Source organism: Molothrus aeneus, chromosome 19 (genome assembly GCF_037042795.1).
Source record: "Molothrus aeneus isolate 106 chromosome 19, BPBGC_Maene_1.0, whole genome shotgun sequence".
NCBI lineage: Eukaryota > Metazoa > Chordata > Aves > Passeriformes > Icteridae > Molothrus > Molothrus aeneus.
In genome coordinates this window covers 6,323,506-6,341,083 of record NC_089664.1, presented here as the reverse complement: position 1 = coordinate 6,341,083, position 17,578 = coordinate 6,323,506, and the positions used below count along the sequence as shown (strand labels likewise).

Sequence of the window (17,578 nt, the reverse complement as noted above, 5' to 3'; positions counted from 1 at the left end):
AGCAATCTGCAGCTGCCCATGGATCACCTCATGCATTGGAGACCCTCCTGCTCCTGTCTGGAGCCCCTGAGGGTGGCACGGAGCCAACATGCACCCGACAGACCTCACGTGCAGAAGTGCAACAGCAGGAAAATGTATTTGGCAAACACCTCTTTTCACAAACAGCAGCAACTTGGAAGACGAAGTCCCGTCCTTGTCACCGGCCCCTGGAAGGGGAGTCACGACACGGGAGAGACCTTCTCCCACTGCCCTCATCTCATGGCAAAGGTGTAGACGTGGTAGATCTCATCAGGAAAGTTCTCCTGGCGCTCCTCAGCCAGGAGGTGCAGCCCAGCTCTGCGGATGATCTTATGGACCACGTCCAGGTCCCGGCAGACGCTGCTGTCCACATCATCCATGATCACACCCTCCTGGGCCATGTTGTCCTTGATGACCACGATGCCGTTGGGCCGCAGGCCGGCACGGCAGCGCTTCAGGAAGTCGGAGAGGTGGTTATCAGTGAGATGTCCTGGAGGGGCAGAGCAGGGGTTAGAGGACAGAGGGTGACCAAGGGGAGGAAACACAGAGGCTGCATTTGGGATCCCTCCAGAACCAAATACTTGAGACATCTGCAGGGAAAGCTTTAGCTTGGGGGTGTCCAACTTGTGTCTCACTACTCAACTCCATCCGACCCACACCTCTGTTCTGGCCTCTGAGGGCTTGGGGGAAAAAGTACAGGGCCCCTCCATGGGGGCTCCATGAGCTGCCCACCCCAGGCCCTCACCCATGCTGTGATGCTCATCCTCCATCCAGACCTCAAGCTGCATGAAGGTGCATAGGACACCTGCCCCCTCAAGGGAACAGGACAGGCTGGAAAGACCCCACAAACAGTGACCCTCACCGATGACCCACTGGATCCAGATGACATCGTAGGAGTTTGGCTCAGGGCTGAAGTCCTGGAGGCCACAGCAGAAGTAGTTGCGCACCCGCCTGCCCTCCTCGCCCAGGTAGCTCTTGGCCTTGGTGAGGAAGTCCTCTGTCACATCCACCATGTCCACTGTCTTGAAGAGGGGCAGCAGCAGCCGCTTGGTGATCCGGCCGATGCCAGCCCCGCAGTCCAGAGCACGGGTTGTCCCCGTCCGGTTGGGGCCATCCTGCAACAGCCACCGTGAGGGGTGAGTCCCACTGCGAGGCACCCACCGAGGAGAAACGGGACAGCCACACGGAGGATCCCATGGAGCAATTCAGAGGGAAGAGCCCAGCTCCACACTGGGAGAAGGGCGGGGTTTTAGAAACACGACAAACTGTGCCACCTACCCGCAGAAACCTCTGCAGGAACTTCCTGGAGCTGTTGATGTCGATGCTGGAGATGTGGCCGTAGCCCCCCAGCATGCCATCCACCGTGGCGGGCACATCCTTCCAGTACTTCTCTGCCTTGGAGTAAAACTCAAACTCGTTCTCCACCACCTCGCTGGTCATGCTGGCCGAGGGCACGCACGGGCCCGCACGGGACTCACTGCTCCCCTGGGATGGGAGAACCCAAACCAGCGAGGAGTGAGTCAGCTCTGCAGCACCCCACACCTGTTTATCACCCCTTCCCCCTCCCCAGGGCTACTGCAAACTAAAAAAACCTTCAGCTGAGAGCAAGAAGAAACAAAGATCTAAATCCTGGTATTTTCTGGAGACCAACAAGCCCAAAACCACTCCCTGAGCAGATGCCTCAGCCAGAACAGGTATGGCAGAGCCTTGCTCAGCAATACATGCAATTATACAATTACATTTTAAGGCTGACCCACCCTTTTCACCTATTCTGCCTCTCATTTCCCTGTCTTAACATTTTACAGACTCCATGTTTATGTGTGGCAACAACCCCATCAGTCACCTCCAATTACATCTCGAGTTGCTAAAAGTTATCCTGAGCACCTACCCGAGGATTGTAAATCTCAGCCGTGACCATAAGTTAGATATTTGCAATATAATAAAGTCAAGGTATAATCAGCAATACAAGTTATAAATCGCCCCCAGGCATCTCATAATTCAAACCACTATGGATTTGATTAACTGCGCTGGGGATTAGAAACTAGATTTAAGGTGGCCAAAGGGTAAATTCAAGGACTTCAAACACCTTTACAAAATAAAGAAATATATAGAGTTCATGGCTTGAATTTGTTGGCAAATACCCCATTAGACACAAAACCTTTTCTATGGCAGCTTAGACAGGTTTGGTGGCCCCATGTGGCCTCAAACAGCCTAGGGATAGGAAAGGGGGACATGGCATCTCAACTTACAGGTCACTGGTGGAAATCCAGTTTGGCTCAGTGATGCCAGGAGCTGGTCTACGCTGTGATCTAGGAGCAGAGAAGATGGGATTTAACCAAATCACCCCTCTAGTCCTGTAAGTGTGACCATGACCCCAGGAAACCACAGGTAAGAGACACCCCAGCCCCACAGACAGACTCCCAGGGAGGCTGGGGGCCAGGAGCTGCTGCTGCCCCTTAGCTCAGAGGCTGAGTGACGAGTGCAGCCAGTGCATGAAGGGTTCTCTTTCAGTGCTCCTGCCTGTACTCCAATTTGGACAGTGCTCCTGTCTGATCTCACGGGCTGGGACTCAGGCTCACCCTCCCAGCAGTGACCCCATTCCTTCGCCTGGGTTTGGCTTGGTGAGTCCCTGGTGACTCATTTTTCAGGGTGTCACAGCCTACCAGCAGAGAGCACCCAGCCCCCCTAACCCGAACCTAAATCTGAACCCGAACCCTTCCTGCCGCCCAAGCAGCCCCTGAAACGCGGCCGGGGCCCGCGGAACTGCGGGCAGGTGAAGGCTGGGACTCGCCCCATGGACGCCGCAGCCGTGGGGGGGAGGTCACAGGGCGTGGAGGGGTCACCTCGGCGAGGGGCCCGAGCCCCGGGGCCGCTGGCAGGGGCCGGGGAGCGGCAGGGCTGGGGGTGCGCGGCCGGGGGTCCCCGGGCCGAGGGGTTGTGGCTGTGCCGCCAGGGGAGTCCCGTCCCGGGCCCGGGGGGTTACAGCAGCCCCGTGCGGTGCGAGGGGGCGGTTCCCTGCTGCAAGGCCCGGCCCGGCCCGGCCCTTTCGCCTCCCGCCCACCGGGGCCGAGCCCCCCCCGCGCTCCAGGCCCGCGGTGCTGCGGAGCCCGCGGGCCGCCGGCTGCAGCCCTACCCCGGCTCCGGCCCGGGCAGCTCCGCCGGCCCCTCCCGGCCCTCCCCGCGGCCGCGGCCCGTGGAGAGGCGTTCCGGGGGTGCCGGGGGTGCCGCTCCCGCCGCCCCCTCGGGCCGCGGCCGCGACCCCCGGGCCCCCCCATTACCTCCGGCGGCGGCCGCGCGCTGCCCCCCCACGGCACGGGCGGCCGCGGGGACCAACCAGGCGGCGGCGTGGCGGTGACGTCACCGTGACGCCACGGACGTGACCTGCCCTGCTCTCCCACTGCTGCCCGCGCGGGGGCGCTGCGAGCCGGGGGTGGTCAGTGGTGGGACGGACTGGGAGAGACCGGGACGGACCGGGATGGACCGGGAGGGACTGGGACAGACTGGGACGGACTGGAACAGGCGGGGGAGGACTGGGATGGACTGGGACAGGCCAGAGAGGACTGGGGCGGACCGGGCAGCCCCAGGCCAACCCGCGGATATCCCGCGGTTCTTGAGGGGCAGACTACCACGGGAGCCTGTCCGGCTGGCACGGGGATGACGGGACTCAGAGTCGCTAGAACAAGTAGCCGCGGAGGTCCCCGTCCCGGCTCCTGCTCCTGCCCCGGTCCTGTCCCGTCGTTGTCCTTGTCCCGGTCCCGTCCCGTTCCCTCCCGCCGTGCCCCGTCCTGGCCGCCAGGGGGCGCTGTTGTCCCGCCGTTGCGCCGCGGGAACTTCGGAGCGTCCTGAGGGGGAGCGGGACCCGCTCGGGCCCCGGCACCGAACACCCGGTACTGACGTACCCGGTACCGACAAAGCCCGGCACCCACAGAGCCCGGCGCCGAACATCCGGTACCGACAAAACCCAGCACCGAACAGCCGGTACCGAACACCCGGTACTGACACACCCGGTACCAGCACACCCGGTACCGGCACACCCGGCACCCACAGAACCCAGCACCGACTGACACCCCGGCACCGAGACACCCGGTACCAACACACCCGGTACCGACAGAACCCGGCACCGACACACCCGGCACCGAACACACGGTACCGACAGAATCCGGCACCAACAAAACGGGTACCGACACTGCCCGGTACTGACTGACACCCCCAGCACTGGCCCCTCACACGCCCCGTCCTGTACCGGTGCCCAGTTGGGCACTGGCCCCTCCGCTCCCGGTGTCCCCAGCTCTCGGTGCCCTCCCCTGGCCGCTCCTGCCGGGCCAGCACGGGGTGCTCAGGGCTGAGGGCTCAGCACAGCTGTGTCCCCTCCTCAGCACAGCTCACTCCAGCCCCTTCGGGGTCTCACCCCACCCCAGCGGGACAGGGTTAATGGGACCTGGGGGTGCCCAAGGCCTTCGGAAGAGGATTGCTGGGGACAGTGACAGTGACAAGGCTGGGCTGGCTACAGTTTTGTCTGTGGGGAATGGAGGCTGGTGGGGATTCTCTGCTGTTTAGTATGACCCGAGTCCTTCCCTCAACTTCCCCAGAAACCGAGTTTCACAGAACTTGGAGGGACAAAATCTGCTTGAAGGCACCCAAAGCTGTCAGAGGGCTGTGGCCAGAGGGGCGGTGCTGCATGGGCACAGGGGGAGCAGAGCCCATTCCCAGGACCTGCCTCTCCCAAAATGTCCTAATGGCCCAAACAAGGTCTTGCTGTCCCCAAAACAGAGCTGCTCAGCCCATGGCCATCCAGAAATCCATGGCACAACCAGGATGCGGCCTCAGGGATAGACCCCCTTGCCATGGGACCTATGAAATAAAGTCCCTACCTTTGGGCAAGCAAACATCAGCCTGGGACAGTTTTGGGGCCCCCAGGTCCCCTGAGTCCCTGTGAAAGGACCTGAGTGTGCTGGGGACAGCAGTGACCTGAGCTGGGGGCTCAGTGCTGACACCAGGAGTGTGTGTTTAGTCAACTGCAGAGCAGGGGACACAGTAAGAGCATCTCTGTGCACAAAAAGCACTGCTTTTTGCAGTTTGTTCTCCACGTTTTAAAGAAACAAGGCTCTTTGTCACCAGGGAGGGGACACTGAGCACAGGGCGGTGGCACCTTGCTGCTCACAGGCAGGAGGGGTGTTTGGGAGGTGCATGGGGGTGTGTCCCCATGCACAGGCACCTGAATGACCCAAACCCACCAGTTTTCCCCTCACTGAAGCTGCCAGCAGCCATTGCATCGCTCCAGTTGTCACCTGTGTTTTCAAGCAGGCAATGGGCACCTGCATCCCATCCATGCCACGTGTCTTCCATGGTGCCTGCAGTATTTGCTGCCTCTGCTTCCCCAACAAAAGGCACTTTTATCCTTTATTTCACTGAGCTGCACTGGGGCTCCTGAAGGCTCTTTCCATTAAGCCCCAGCCACCTCCTCCATCCTTCCCTATTGCCAAACCCTTCATGATGGCAGGAAGGGAATGCTGCTGCCATCCTCTCCGGGGGCTGGGGCTCTGCTTTGACCCCTCAGGTTACAATGAAACCTGCAGCAGTTGCCTTAGCTCAGGGGCAGGTCTTGTTTGCAAATATTACCTTTGATTTTATATTATTATTGTTATTAATTTCGTTGAGGTAACAGAGGGTGGCTGAAAATTGAAAGGAAAACTAAAGTGAGTGTCCCTGAGCTTGCCGTGTTTCTGAGCCCAGCTGGGGAGAAGGGTCCCAGCTTTGAGGACTCCTTGTTGAGTCCCACTCTCTGCTGGAGACAGCTCCAACCCTGGGGCCAGTTTGTGCAAAGCCAAATCTGCAAAAAAGAGTGGCAGCAGCAGCAGCAGCCCCAGCAGCAGCCCCAGCTCCAGCCGCACCGCAGAGCTGCCCGTGCCTTCCTGGGCTCAGCTGCCTCCCCGTGGTCACCGCTGCTGGGAAATGCTTTTCCTCTGACGGGTTTCAATCTTGTCACTCAGTAATTCCTTGTGTGAGGAGACAGAAAACACCCCCAGACCCCTCTGTCCAGCCTATTTATTTCCCTGCACACCCTCCCTCCTGCTCCCACTCGCTCACCACCTTCCAAGGCAATCATGGTGCTGCGATTGCTCTTCAGGAATATTTTTTTTTTCCCCAGGTGCCTAATCACCCTTATTACCCTTTTCTGATTAATTAATTCTAATTAATTTTGCACTATCATTTTTGAGACGAGGTGACCAGGACGGCACGTGTTGTTGCAGGTGATTTGCAAGGCAGGTCCTGCAGTGCCAGCACGGCCCTTCCCTCAGTGCCGTTTAACCCGGGTCCAGGTGGGCACCTCCTGCCCCGTTTGCTGCCATTAATGGCAATTAACAGAGCATTGAAACCTCCAAGGCCATGGGAAGAGCCCTGAGGGACTCTCCTGGGAACCACAGGGGATGTTCCATCTCCTCTGCTCTGCCTTGGCAGCAGGGTTCAACCCTGGCCAAACATGGTTCAAACCATGTCCATGTTTGCCCAGCTCCTTCAGCCAGGTCTGCTGTGCCATGGCCAAGGCTTGGGAAGTCAGAATAAATTAGGTCAGGGCTTCTCCATGCTCTGCCAAGAGCCACCAAGACACTCAGAAGCACAGCAGAGACACGGGTCCTTTGTCACCTCTCATCTTCCAGCACTGGTGCCAGTCCTTATCCAGGTACCAGCAAGGGCTTCACCCATGTTGCCCAAGGGCCTTTGTAGCCAAAAACTGACAGGGTTTGGGAGATTCTGCCCTTAAACACAGATGCCTTGGGGACAGAGGTCATTGTCCCTTTAGTGTTTGTTCCAGAAGCAGCCCCTGGTCTGCACCTCATTCCAAGTGCCCAGCGAAGAGAGGGGACATGGGCTGGGGGGCTGCAGCCACACTCTGCCCTCGTCAGAGCTTCCCATGTCCCTGTCACCAGCCACTGGTCATTGTCCCCAAACAGTCTGGAGCTGGGCAGGCACTTCTGCTGGCCAGGTGTCCACCCAGCACAGCTCAGAGCTGGAACTGTCCATCCCACCTCACTCCCTCAGCTGCTGGCTCTTGTCAGGAGGCTGCAGCACCACCACCAACACTGCTGAATCCCCCAGCAGACCAAAATATAAACCCCATATTTATTATATGTAGTATAATAGATGGGATAGACTATAAACTGCAGCTAGCAGATAATGTGTATAGTGAATATATATAAATACTATGTGTATAAGTACCATATATATATATATATAAATACTGTGTATATAAATACCATATATATAAAAATACAATAAGTATATATATAAATACAATGTGTGCATAATATTGTGAATATAATTGTGTACATATGTGTATATATACAAACATATAGTGTAAATGAACCATTTATTCCTACATATATTATATATATAGCATACCATATACATAATTCATATATACACATGTATTTGTATACCAGATAGGCAGATAGATATAGGTATAAACATATGTATAGGTACACAGATATAGATATATAGATGTACAGATATACATACACACATACAAAATATAAAAAAACATTTTAATGTGTTTGTGTGGTGTACAGGTTTTGGTGAGGGAAAAGAGAAAGAAGGAGTGTGTATGTCCTGGCTCCCTGGGCAGTGCAGGACAGTGAAGAGGAAGAGGAGGGAGACACAGAGGAAAGGTACAGCAGGGAGGAAAAGAGAGAGAATACAAACTGCTCCAAGTTACAAACGCTCCCCTCTTTGATTAATTGTACTTTCTGTTTGATAAATGTTACTCATGAGTATAAAATATGCAAAGCACTTAGCAAGTTCACACTGTTTAAAGAACTCAACTAACTAAATTAAAATTCGATGATAGAACAGAGCTGCTGAAGAGCAGCGTGGCAGCGCTGTCTGGGGAGCCAGCCCTGGGCCACGGCCACGCCATCCTGCCATGCATCCCTCCCTGGAAAACCCAGCCACAGCCTCGTCCAGCCCCAGGGACATGGCTGAGTTTGGTGAGGCCATGGGTGGGGATTTCTTGTGTGGTCCCCAGTGCCCTGGTTGAGTCCCTGTGGGGTGGTGAAGGGCTGGGAGGATTCCTCAGCCCCAATCCTGGTGCGGGGCTGTTTGCTGGCTTGGATGACGCAGGGCTAAATTGCTTTAATCTCTAAGATCGAACCATTGCATCCAAGAAACCTGCTCCAGTGACACAGTGGCTCCAGTCTACCACCCAAACCCCAGACCAGGGGTTTTCTGGCACTGCTGAGCCCCAGTGCAGCCCCTCACAGTCCCATCCTCACTCTGAACCACCACATCACCCTGGTGAATGACACCTCCCTGCCCACTCTCCGTGCTGTATCCTTCCAGCCCATTGAAAAAAAACAACTCAGCCCCTCTTGACTTTCCCAAAAAGGCAGCTGAGCCCCTTCAGGTGACAGGGACACCCCTGGCATGAGAAGGCTGAGGGATCCCATCCCTCTATGGGAGTCCTGCCAGCTCCTATCTCTGCTTGGGGATGCAGCGAGCACTCTGGGGAGGATGAGGTGTGCCCTGGGAGGATGCAGAGGGAGGATGCAGAGGGAGGATGCAGTGTGGGCACCGAGCAGTGTCCCTGGCTCCCAGTGCATGGCCCGTGCCCAGCTTGCCCTGGCCACACTCCCCAGCTCTCTGCCGTGCCATCCCGGGTGAGCAGGGCTCGCTGGAGGCAGCTGGGCTTCCATAGCAGCAGCAGCAGCTGTGTCAGGCAGGTAGCAGCTCCCTCCTGCCTGCAGCCGAGAGGAGAAAGAAAGAGGAAAACCTGGCCTGGATCTGGCCTGACTGAGCTCTTCCCTCTGATTCAAAAGCCCCACTGGAGAGGTTTAAGTCACTGGACAACCCACAGGACCCCAAGCCACCATCGCTGTCTCACAGCACCTCACTGGAAACCTAAAACATCCTAAAACAGCCTTAACGGTGATGGAGCTTCAAGTTCATAATTTCTGTGATGCCAGCAGCAAAACCAGACAGAATGTTGGTGCTGGTGGGAAAAACTCTTCAAGTCTTGCTTCCATGGGGAATTTCTTCACCTCCTCATTCTCCTGCCAGCCCTCCAGCCAAGCCCAGCTCTGAGGGCAAGAAGATGCAGGCAGGGAATGAGCAGGACAGAGGGATTTGACCAGGGGAAAGAGAATCTTTTCCTCCAAAGATCGAGGTCTTCACTAGGTGAAACAATCCTTCTGCAAGGCATGACCCTGCACCTCCGACGGGCAGAGCCTAAAATAATCCGCACTTTGCAAAACTTCCCGGGAGATTTCGGCAGGCAGGGATGAGCTGGTGTGGCACCACAAGGCGCTGCTGCGGAGCCAGCCCCGAGCCCAGCCCCGAGCCCGGCCCCGAGCCCCGGCGCGGCCCCGGAGCCCCCGGCACATCCCATTGCGGCACGGCCGGTGCCGCTCTCGGTGGGAAGAAGCCGGCTCAGCTTATCCTTGCAGTTTGAGCAATGATTTCGCCCCTGTGAACCCACCCGGCTGTAAATCCTGGCACAGACAAGCCCCAAACATTCATTTCAGGCAACGCAGTTTGTGTCATCTCGGCATTAGCATTTGCACTCTTATTAATTAATACTTGTTAAAGCAAGACTAAAAATAAAGCTCTCGGCTCCCCGTCTCAGCGAACGCCTCTTTGCCCTCGCCCGGCAGTGCGGCTGGGCTGCGGCGGGCTCAGCACCCAGCTGCTCCCTGCTCCAGAGCCAGAACTGGAAGGAAAGGACCGTGGTGAAGCAGAAATCCTGCTAAAGGAAAAATCACCCAAGCCAGCCTTCCCACCATGGCTGTGGGCGTGGGGGGAGTGACAGGGACAGCAGCATACACAGCATTTAACTTTTTTTTTTTTTTTTTTCCATTACATCCTCTGGATTTGTTTTTCTTTTGCTGCCCTTTTTCTTCCTGGGCTGGGCCAGCTCGGTTGCACTTCCCATTCAGAGCTGATTTCATTTCCCAGGCAGGACATCCCGGGAGGGCTCATGTTCAGGAAGGAAATGGTTCATCGTGGTGGGCACAGGTGAGCTCAGTGCCTGCACACAGGCAGGTGCTGCCACTGCTGCCTTCACAGCATCCAACAGGCAGCAGATGCTGCAAAAGTTCCTTTTTCCTGCCTGGGACTGGCACTGCCCATCAGCATCCCTTTGGATGTAAAGCAAGCGGCTGCACATGTGGGTTAGTGCTGCTGCTGAGGCACCTGTGAGGAAAAAAGGGCCTGAGATGGGGGTTGGAAAAGCTTTTGGGGAACCCCAGGGGTGAAACCCAGCTGGGTTTGGGCACAGGTCATGGTGCTCCCCACCACAATCCAGCCAACCATTCAACCCACCAGGCTCCAGTTTCCTCTTTTCCCAATTTCCCAGGCTCTTTGGGCCCCCTTCAGAGCTCATCTGAGCAAAGAAAGCAAACTGAGATCAAACACCTTCCTGTATAGATTCTATAGATTGCACATGGATCTACAGCACCCAGACCTATGGAGCACTCAGAGCCAAGGCTGGATGGATGAGGCTGTGCTAACCACAGGGAAGGCAGCCTGGCCTGCAGTATTTAATAACATTAATGATAATAACAGTAATAATAGTAATAATAACAACAGTCATTTGTTAGTTAACTGTTATTAATGAAAAGCAAGCCTGCAAATTGTCACTCCAGGAAAGCTCCAGGTCACAAATCTTCTTGACTTAAATCACCAAACCCTGTAACTCTTGGCCATTCCTCTGCCTTGGGTTTCTTCCCAGAGCCCCTTGGCTTTAATCTGCAGAGCAGAGCTGGAGTTCAGGATGCCATCCTCCTTTGCAGTGCTGTGACAGCAGCCAGGTGTGGATTTGGGGGATCCCAGATGTGGATTTGGGGGACTGCAAGTGTGGATTTGGGGGGTGGAGGGGCTCTCCCAGCCCAGGCTGTTGGAAGGAGAAGCTGATGACCAGGCTGGGTACCAGGGCTGGCAGCAGGAGCAGCACTTGGGGATGCAGCACAGCTCACACGCGTTGGGAGTGAATGTTAATGGTGCCGAGCTCCTGCGAGAAATGATCAAATTCTTTGAATAAAGCGGGTAGGAGAGGAAGGGGAGGGGGAGGAAGGGAAAATAACTCCACAGATTAATCCTGCTGATGAAAATTAAAATTGGGCATTGCTGAGCCAACCCCAAAATGAGCAGCTTTGGAGCCACAGCTCAAGCTCAGCCTGGGTTGGGTCTGCCTGTGCCCCCAGACCCCCAATGGGTTCAGCCAGGGGCTCCCTGTGTGGTCTTGGGACAGGATCAGGTCCCAAGGCTGTGAAGGGATGTGCAAACCCTGCTGTGGACATCCTCCCTCCAACAGTGTTCATCTTCATCCCTGGTGCCTTCACTTCACCCAGCTTTACTTGCCCAGAGGGCAAGTGAGCACCCAGAACTGTGAGGTTCATTTCAATAGCAATATTTTTTTTTTATTTTAATGAAACGTTGTGAGCTTTTAATTAATTTGTATTAACTACCTTGAGCCTTTAAAGACTTCGTTTTGTCCACTGTGATCTCTGGTGAAGGTGGCTCCAAAGTTCTCCTGGCCCAAAAAGAAGGCAGAGACTCAGCAGTGATCACAGGACTCGGGGAGCTGCTGCTTTAAAAGAAAATAAGGTAAAAGTTTGGGAGTGGACCATGCCATGAGCTGCAGGATACAGCCCTCCCAGCCAGCAGCTTCCTCCTGCTCTGCTCCTCTTGGAGCTGGAAAACCTCCTGTGGAGCCTGGGAAGTCCCATGGGAGGGAAGTGACTCCAGCATTCCCAGGGTGGCTCCAGGGGCACAAAGGAACTTTCCTTGGCTTGAATCACTGTAGGCACATTGGCTTCAGCTGCAGAGGGCACAGGGCTCTGGGCTGGGGGGCACAGAGAAGCTTCAGAGCTCTGTGCTGGGTTGGGGCTGCAGCAATCCTGGGGGACACCCATGGGTGGGACTCCCTTCGTGTCCTGCTCAGCTGCTCCCCCCTTTCCCTCCTGCCTGCTCTGTGCTGCCAGCCAGCCCCTCTCCCTGGCTGTGATTTCATTTTGATCTCGGGCTGCCTCCCTCCCTCCCTCCATCCCTCCTCCCTCGCTGGCTGCTGCCAAGTCCGCAGGTTCCCGCTGTGACCTTGAGCTGCTTTCTGGAGCCGCTTGTGGGTTTCTTAAAGGAGCCAGGGGGTCTCCCACCACCTCCCTCCTGCTGTCCCAAACTCCAGCCCAGCCATGCACTGGCCCCCCTGGGCTTGGGGGGAACAGGGAATGAGAGCAGGGGCCCCCCAAGGACACAAAAATTGGGAGAGGATGGAAGTAGCCAATTCTATGGCCGCAGAGTCACAGGTTGGCCACACTTGCCACCAACTCCAGTGCATTCTCTGAGGTCAACCAGGCACTGGGAAGGGGGTTCCTGGCCAGCAGCCCCAGTTCTGTGCATGGGGTGGAGGGGGCAAAGCCCCAGTTGTGTGTGGTACCCAGAGAAAGTGGTGGCATGGCAGGTGTGGGGGTGCTGGGGCTGGGGGTGCTCCCACCCCCCTCTCAGCACCAAGGAGGGTCCATGGCCCTCCCTGGCTGTGCTGTGGCCCTTGGAGCCCCACAGGCTCCAGCTGTAGCAGGGAGAGCTCGAAAGTGAAGGTGCCAGCTCCTCTCCAAGCCACAGGGCAGATGGCAGTTGTGGAGAGATGCTCCTGGATTCCTCAGTGCCCCACGCCTGTGTCTGTGCCAGCACAGCGTGACCCAGGGGGAAGCTGCTGCTGGCACCCAGCAGTGGGTGCTGCACAGGAACCCCAAATCCCAATGAGCATCCCTCTGCTGTCCCAGTGAGCAGTGAGCAGTGCCTGGAGCCTCAGCAGGACAGAAACCCCTCAAGATGCCCTCACTCCAACTCCTAAAGCTGCATCAAACCCACCCAGGGAAATAATTCCCCAGGTTAAACCCATGTGGGATGTGGCTTGGCCCCATGGGGAGCCTCAGCTCTTGGGCTGAGACTGAGAAGCCAAAAAGCCCCTCAAAGTGCAAACAGCTCTGGTGTGGACATGCACATGGAGACTCTCCCAGGAGCAGCTCATGCCACAGAGGTTTTAAGCTGTGATTGAGCTGAGCTGGACAGGCTGAGATTCCAGCCTTGCTTGCCCAGTCCAGGCCATACTAAAAGCTCCATCAGCCAGAGAGGACCCCAATCAATAGGAGCCTTCAAGGCAAGTCATAAAACTTTGAAATTATGCAGGCAGCTCTCCGTGCTCCACAGCAAAGGCAGTCTTTAATTCATGGGGATGCTCCTGGGGAACCAGCGAGAGGGCTCTTAAATAAGGGAGCAGAACAAGGGGCTGCACTGCTGCCACCTTCATGGGGTGTACAGGGCTTGGATGGGCTTGGAAGGTGCTGCAGTGACAAACTCACAGCTGAGCCTTCCTCCCTGCCCTACCCAAGCACCTCATGCACAACCCATTGGAGGTGCTGCAGAAACCCAGAGGTGCCTCCAGATCCCACCCTGGAGCATCTCTGAGTCCCAGGGAGATACTGAGCATGCAGCACCCCTGACTCCACCTCACAGGCACAGGGACTGTGGGACTCCGTGGTCCTGGGGACCCCAGAACCACACAGTGCCCTGTGAGCTGGGAACCAGCAACACCTTCTGCCTTGGGACATGGAGCTCATGGTGGCTCATAACAGCATGGGAAGGAGCAAGTAGGGATGTTCTCAGTCCCCTCTACCATAGGTATAGAGGGAAACTGAGGCACTGCAGGGTTGCAGAAGCAGAGGGGGTAAAGGATAGTTACGGGAGAAACTCAGTAGGATCCTTGACCTGGAACAAACCAATCACTCAGGGAATAAAAACCCAGGGAAAAAAGGCCATAAAATGTAAGAGTCACATTTGGACCACACAAAAGCACCAACAGGCCACCAAAAGTCACAACACAGCAGCCAAAGCATCCCTGGGAGCCCCTTATCCCACAAGGAGAGGAGAAATCTCACCTCTGCCACCTTCACCCAAGCTGTTGGGGCCGGTGCTCTGCACAAGGAGCCGGGTCCAGCCCGTGGGTGGCAGGGACCAAAGTGCTCCGGGCTGCTGAGGCAGCGCAGGAGGCTCAGCCTTGTCCCCAGCGCCGTGGGGCCAGCTCGGGAAAGCCCAAGCTCACATCCCACCCAGCGTGGGGGGGACACAGCCCCCAGCTCAGGCAGCGCCACAGCAGGAGGAGGAGGGAATGGAGTGGGATCAGGAGGGAGAGAAGGGAGGAGAGGGAAGAAAAGGAGAAAAATGAGTTTTCCTGCTGCCCCAGCGGTGTGGCGATTGATCGGGTGCAGGCTGGTGTGGAGCGGTGCTGAGAGCCTCATTCCCCACCGCCGGCTCACAATTATTGGAAAAAACCCGGCGCTGCTGCTGCAGTGAAATTAGTTATTGATCTCTTGTCTGGGTGACAAGCGCGGGGCTGGGGCTGCTCTCCCACCGTCCCCGGGCCCACCCCGCCGGGGCTCAGCCCCGCGCCTGCCCCGGCTGCCTCCGGGAGGGACCGGAGCTCCCAGCGCCCACCCAGCTCCAAAGCCGCTCCCCAAAGAGGTTTTGCTCACCCCACCGCACGCGAGGAAGGCGTCAGTGGGAGGAAAAGGATGGGACCCTGAGTGCTGACAGCCCCCCGCCCATGCAAAGCTTCGCCCCCGCACCCGCCACCATCTCCTGTCCCCCAGGGATTGGGGTCAGGCTGTCCTGAGCCCTTTTCCATTTCCCGATAACCTGGCTATCGCGGAGGGAGATAAGGCAGAGGGAAATCAGGCAGCCAGAGAGCTTTTGTTGTCTGGAAAGGCTCCGCACATCTCTGGCTGCAGCTGGCCGGGGAGGCTGGAGCAGGGACAGGGGCACCGAGGGGCTGGGCTGGGGCAAACGCTCTCTGCTCTTCCCAGGGGAACTTTCAAAGTTTCAATAACAATAATCGGGTATTTATTTTCTTTTTTGTGATTCCTGGCGGGAGGCAGGAACAACAGGGGACATTTCAAACAATCCTGTTTTCTTCCAAACTTAGTCACCGGAGAAACACTTTGCCCCGGGGCAAAGAAGGGGTTTGGTTTCCAGAGGGTTTGGTTGCAAAGGGTTTGTTTGGAGCCTCACCTTTGCTCAGAGTTCATCAAGGTGTTTCTTGTCACTGGCAGGGACAGGCTTGAGGCTGGCTCTCGAGTCTCCTCGGTCCCTTCAGGGTTGTTTGGCTGTTCATAGGATTTTTTCCCATCAACATTTTGCCCCAAAAATCAGCTCCCTGAAGTGATCCCTCCCCGAGGTAATTAAAGTGGCTTTTGGGATGTAAATGAAAAGCCAGGTGATGGGTTCCTGAGGGCCAGAGGTCACTGTAAAACCCACACAATTTTTGCTTGGACTTCTGTAGGGTGGCTGTGATGGGGATGTGCCAGTGACCCTCTGCTGGAAGGTGCCACAGGTGGTGGCTCTGAGCTGGCATCTGGGGGTGGCCACAGGGACCTGGTGGCACTGGCCATGCACAGAGCCTGCAGCATGTGCTGGTGGCAGTATGGACACAGTGGGGACAGGATGAACCAGGATCTGTCCCATGAGCAGCTCCCAGGGACAGGCAGAAAGTGCCAGTGATGTGAGAGGACGCGGGGAGAACGGCTGGAGGCCACGGAGGGACACCAGGACGGCTCATGGGATGTCCCCAAGCCCTGTGGCAGCGGGCACAGGCAGCTCTCACCTCCCTCCTGCCTCTCAACATCCCAAGCAGGCAAGACCCTGTCTGCATGTGTGTCCCTGGGGAGGCTGAGGGATCCTGGCCCCTTTCCCAGCCCCAGACAAAAGCCTGGGAACAAAAGCCTGCGGGATGCGGGAGGCATCTCCCGGCCGGGGGGTATTTGTTTAGCCCGGGGGGAGGTGAAGAGGGGAGAGGAAGCTGCATTTCAAAGTGTTTCACCCTTTGAAAACCCTTCACAGCCCCCCCAGTGCCCTCTGCATGGCCCTGGTATCCCTGTGAGAGGACACCGAGTCCCCTCCGGCCACCTCCGCGTCTCTGCTGGGAAGGGAATAAGAAAGATGTGGAAAGTAAAAAAAAAAAAAGGAAATGCAGCCAGGAGGAGGGAGCAGATCATCGCTGCGGGAGCATTTCTCTGGCTCAGCCCCTCTCTGGGTGGGGAAGTTGGAGCCCCAGCTCCAGGGACTGACTGCTGGGCTGAGAGTGAGCTTGAGAATTCATGTGTTTCTCCCCGGTTGTCTTCATTTTGACAATTACACTGTTGCGTTTTTGGGGTGGGGATTATCCTGGGGATGGATAATCAAAGCCTGCACCTGGCCCCTTCCCAATCTACCAACACCCAGAGCAGAGCCCCAGGCACGCAGATCTCCTGGGAAGTTGGCAGAAGCCACCAGTCCAAGCCCATCCCTGCCCAGGCTTCTCTAAGAGGGCTCTGGCCACCTACAGTCATCCTTAGGCTGCTTCTGCAGGTCCCCTCTCCATATCCATCACCCAGAGCTGGGCATCCCTGCACATACAAACCCTCAGCACCTCCAGTCCTGGCTGTGACACCAGCCTGTGCCACAGGGACACCGCACACATCAGGTCTCAGGTTTCCTGGGGCTGTTTCGGTGTTTCACCACCCTAAAAACACCCATTTCCTCCGGGGCCAGGAGGGGAGGTGCACCAGAAACAGCCTCTGGCATCTTCTCCTGAGAAGCAGCTTCCCAGTTTGCAGCTGGGCACTGTCCCAGTGAGTTCCCCTCACCCCGTCACTGCGCAGGAAGGCACCGTGTGAGGCCCCAAACCTCCCAAAGCCCAGCAAAGGTGGGATGTGGATCCCAGGCACCCCTGCCACCCTTCAGAGCTCAGCATTCCGTAGAGATGAAGTGGGAGAGAGGTGCAGACAGCGGGGCTGACCACATCCAGGGGCTCTCCGGGCTCCTGCTCCCCTCCGGCGCGCGGGCGGACGCCGAGCCCACGCCGACAGCGGCGGCTGGGCAGATGGAAAGACCAAATGATGGCTTTGCAGGGGGCCTGGGATTTGTTTGAGCCATCTCTGTCTCAGTGAGTGACTTCGAATAACGGATACACTTGAGAAAATCGCCATCTGCTCCCGGACAATTCGCAACCAGAGGAAAAGGTGAAATAAATTCAGCGACTGTATTATCCGCCCGTCCGCAGCTCCGACAGCAGGGTCAGGCTTTGTGCAGCGTCCTGAAAGTGATTTGGGAATGAGAGGATGGTTTGGGATGAGCAAAGAGCAGACAACCAGAAAAGGATGGAAGAGTTGAGGCCCTGGGATGTTGTGCCCACAGCAGGGCTCTCCTGGCATCCCGGGTTTGGTGAGTTTGGCAGGAAGACAAAATCTCACCAGATCTTTTCTTTTTTTTCCATCTCTGAATTTTGAGTGCCTCCTGCTTCCAGCTGGGCTGGAAATACCACAAAAACAGATGCTACAATGCAGCACATTTTGTGTTTCAAACGCTGGAAGAAATCAGACATGAAAAATAAATGCAGGGGGTTGCAGTGGCTGGGCTGGCGATGAGGCTGAGGGCACTTGGAAGAGCCCTTGAACCCACAGCCCAGCCCATGCCAGCTCAATCACTCCAAAAATCAAACCTTTCATCCTCAGCAAAGCAAACCCACTTCCAGGAA

General features: G+C 56.6%; 1 protein-coding gene and 1 long non-coding RNA gene across 3 annotated transcripts; both read right to left on the bottom strand.

Moving 5' to 3' along the window:
* Positions 1 to 117: 117 nt before the first annotated feature.
* Positions 118 to 3,357, bottom strand: NTMT1 (N-terminal Xaa-Pro-Lys N-methyltransferase 1). Of its 2 annotated transcripts, none has more exons than XM_066563004.1 (5): positions 3,297 to 3,357; positions 2,268 to 2,327; positions 1,297 to 1,503; positions 881 to 1,133; positions 118 to 508 (listed from the first exon to the last, which is right to left on the bottom strand). In XM_066563004.1, exons 3-5 carry the CDS (start codon positions 1,456 to 1,458, stop codon positions 252 to 254), a joined length of 672 nt encoding a protein of 223 aa, XP_066419101.1. In that variant the 5' UTR covers positions 1,459 to 1,503; positions 2,268 to 2,327; positions 3,297 to 3,357; the 3' UTR covers positions 118 to 251. The 2 variants fall into 2 exon arrangements, with proteins under 2 accessions (XP_066419101.1, XP_066419102.1); XM_066563005.1 differs by lacking the exon at positions 3,297 to 3,357 and adding an exon at positions 3,152 to 3,201.
* Positions 3,358 to 10,498: 7,141 nt separating this feature from the next.
* Positions 10,499 to 14,532, bottom strand: LOC136564732 (uncharacterized). Its single transcript, XR_010784745.1, has 3 exons — positions 13,947 to 14,532; positions 11,478 to 11,596; positions 10,499 to 11,020 (listed from the first exon to the last, which is right to left on the bottom strand). It is a non-coding gene; the product is annotated as an uncharacterized lncRNA (long non-coding RNA).
* Positions 14,533 to 17,578: the final 3,046 nt, after the last annotated feature.

What these genes read in the sequence shown, in the direction of transcription:
- NTMT1 (XM_066563004.1), bottom strand. Translation starts at nt 1,458, where the DNA reads ATGACCAGCGAGGTGGTGGAGAACGAGTTTGAGTTTTACTCCAAGGCA. An exon ending in TCCTGCAGAGGTTTCTGCGG is followed by an intron (nt 1,134 to 1,296) that starts GTAGGTGGCACA and finishes TGGCTGTTGCAG; the next exon opens with GATGGCCCCAACCGGACGGG. An exon ending in CTGGATCCAGTGGGTCATCG is followed by an intron (nt 509 to 880) that starts GTGAGGGTCACT and finishes CTGCCCCTCCAG; the next exon opens with GACATCTCACTGATAACCAC.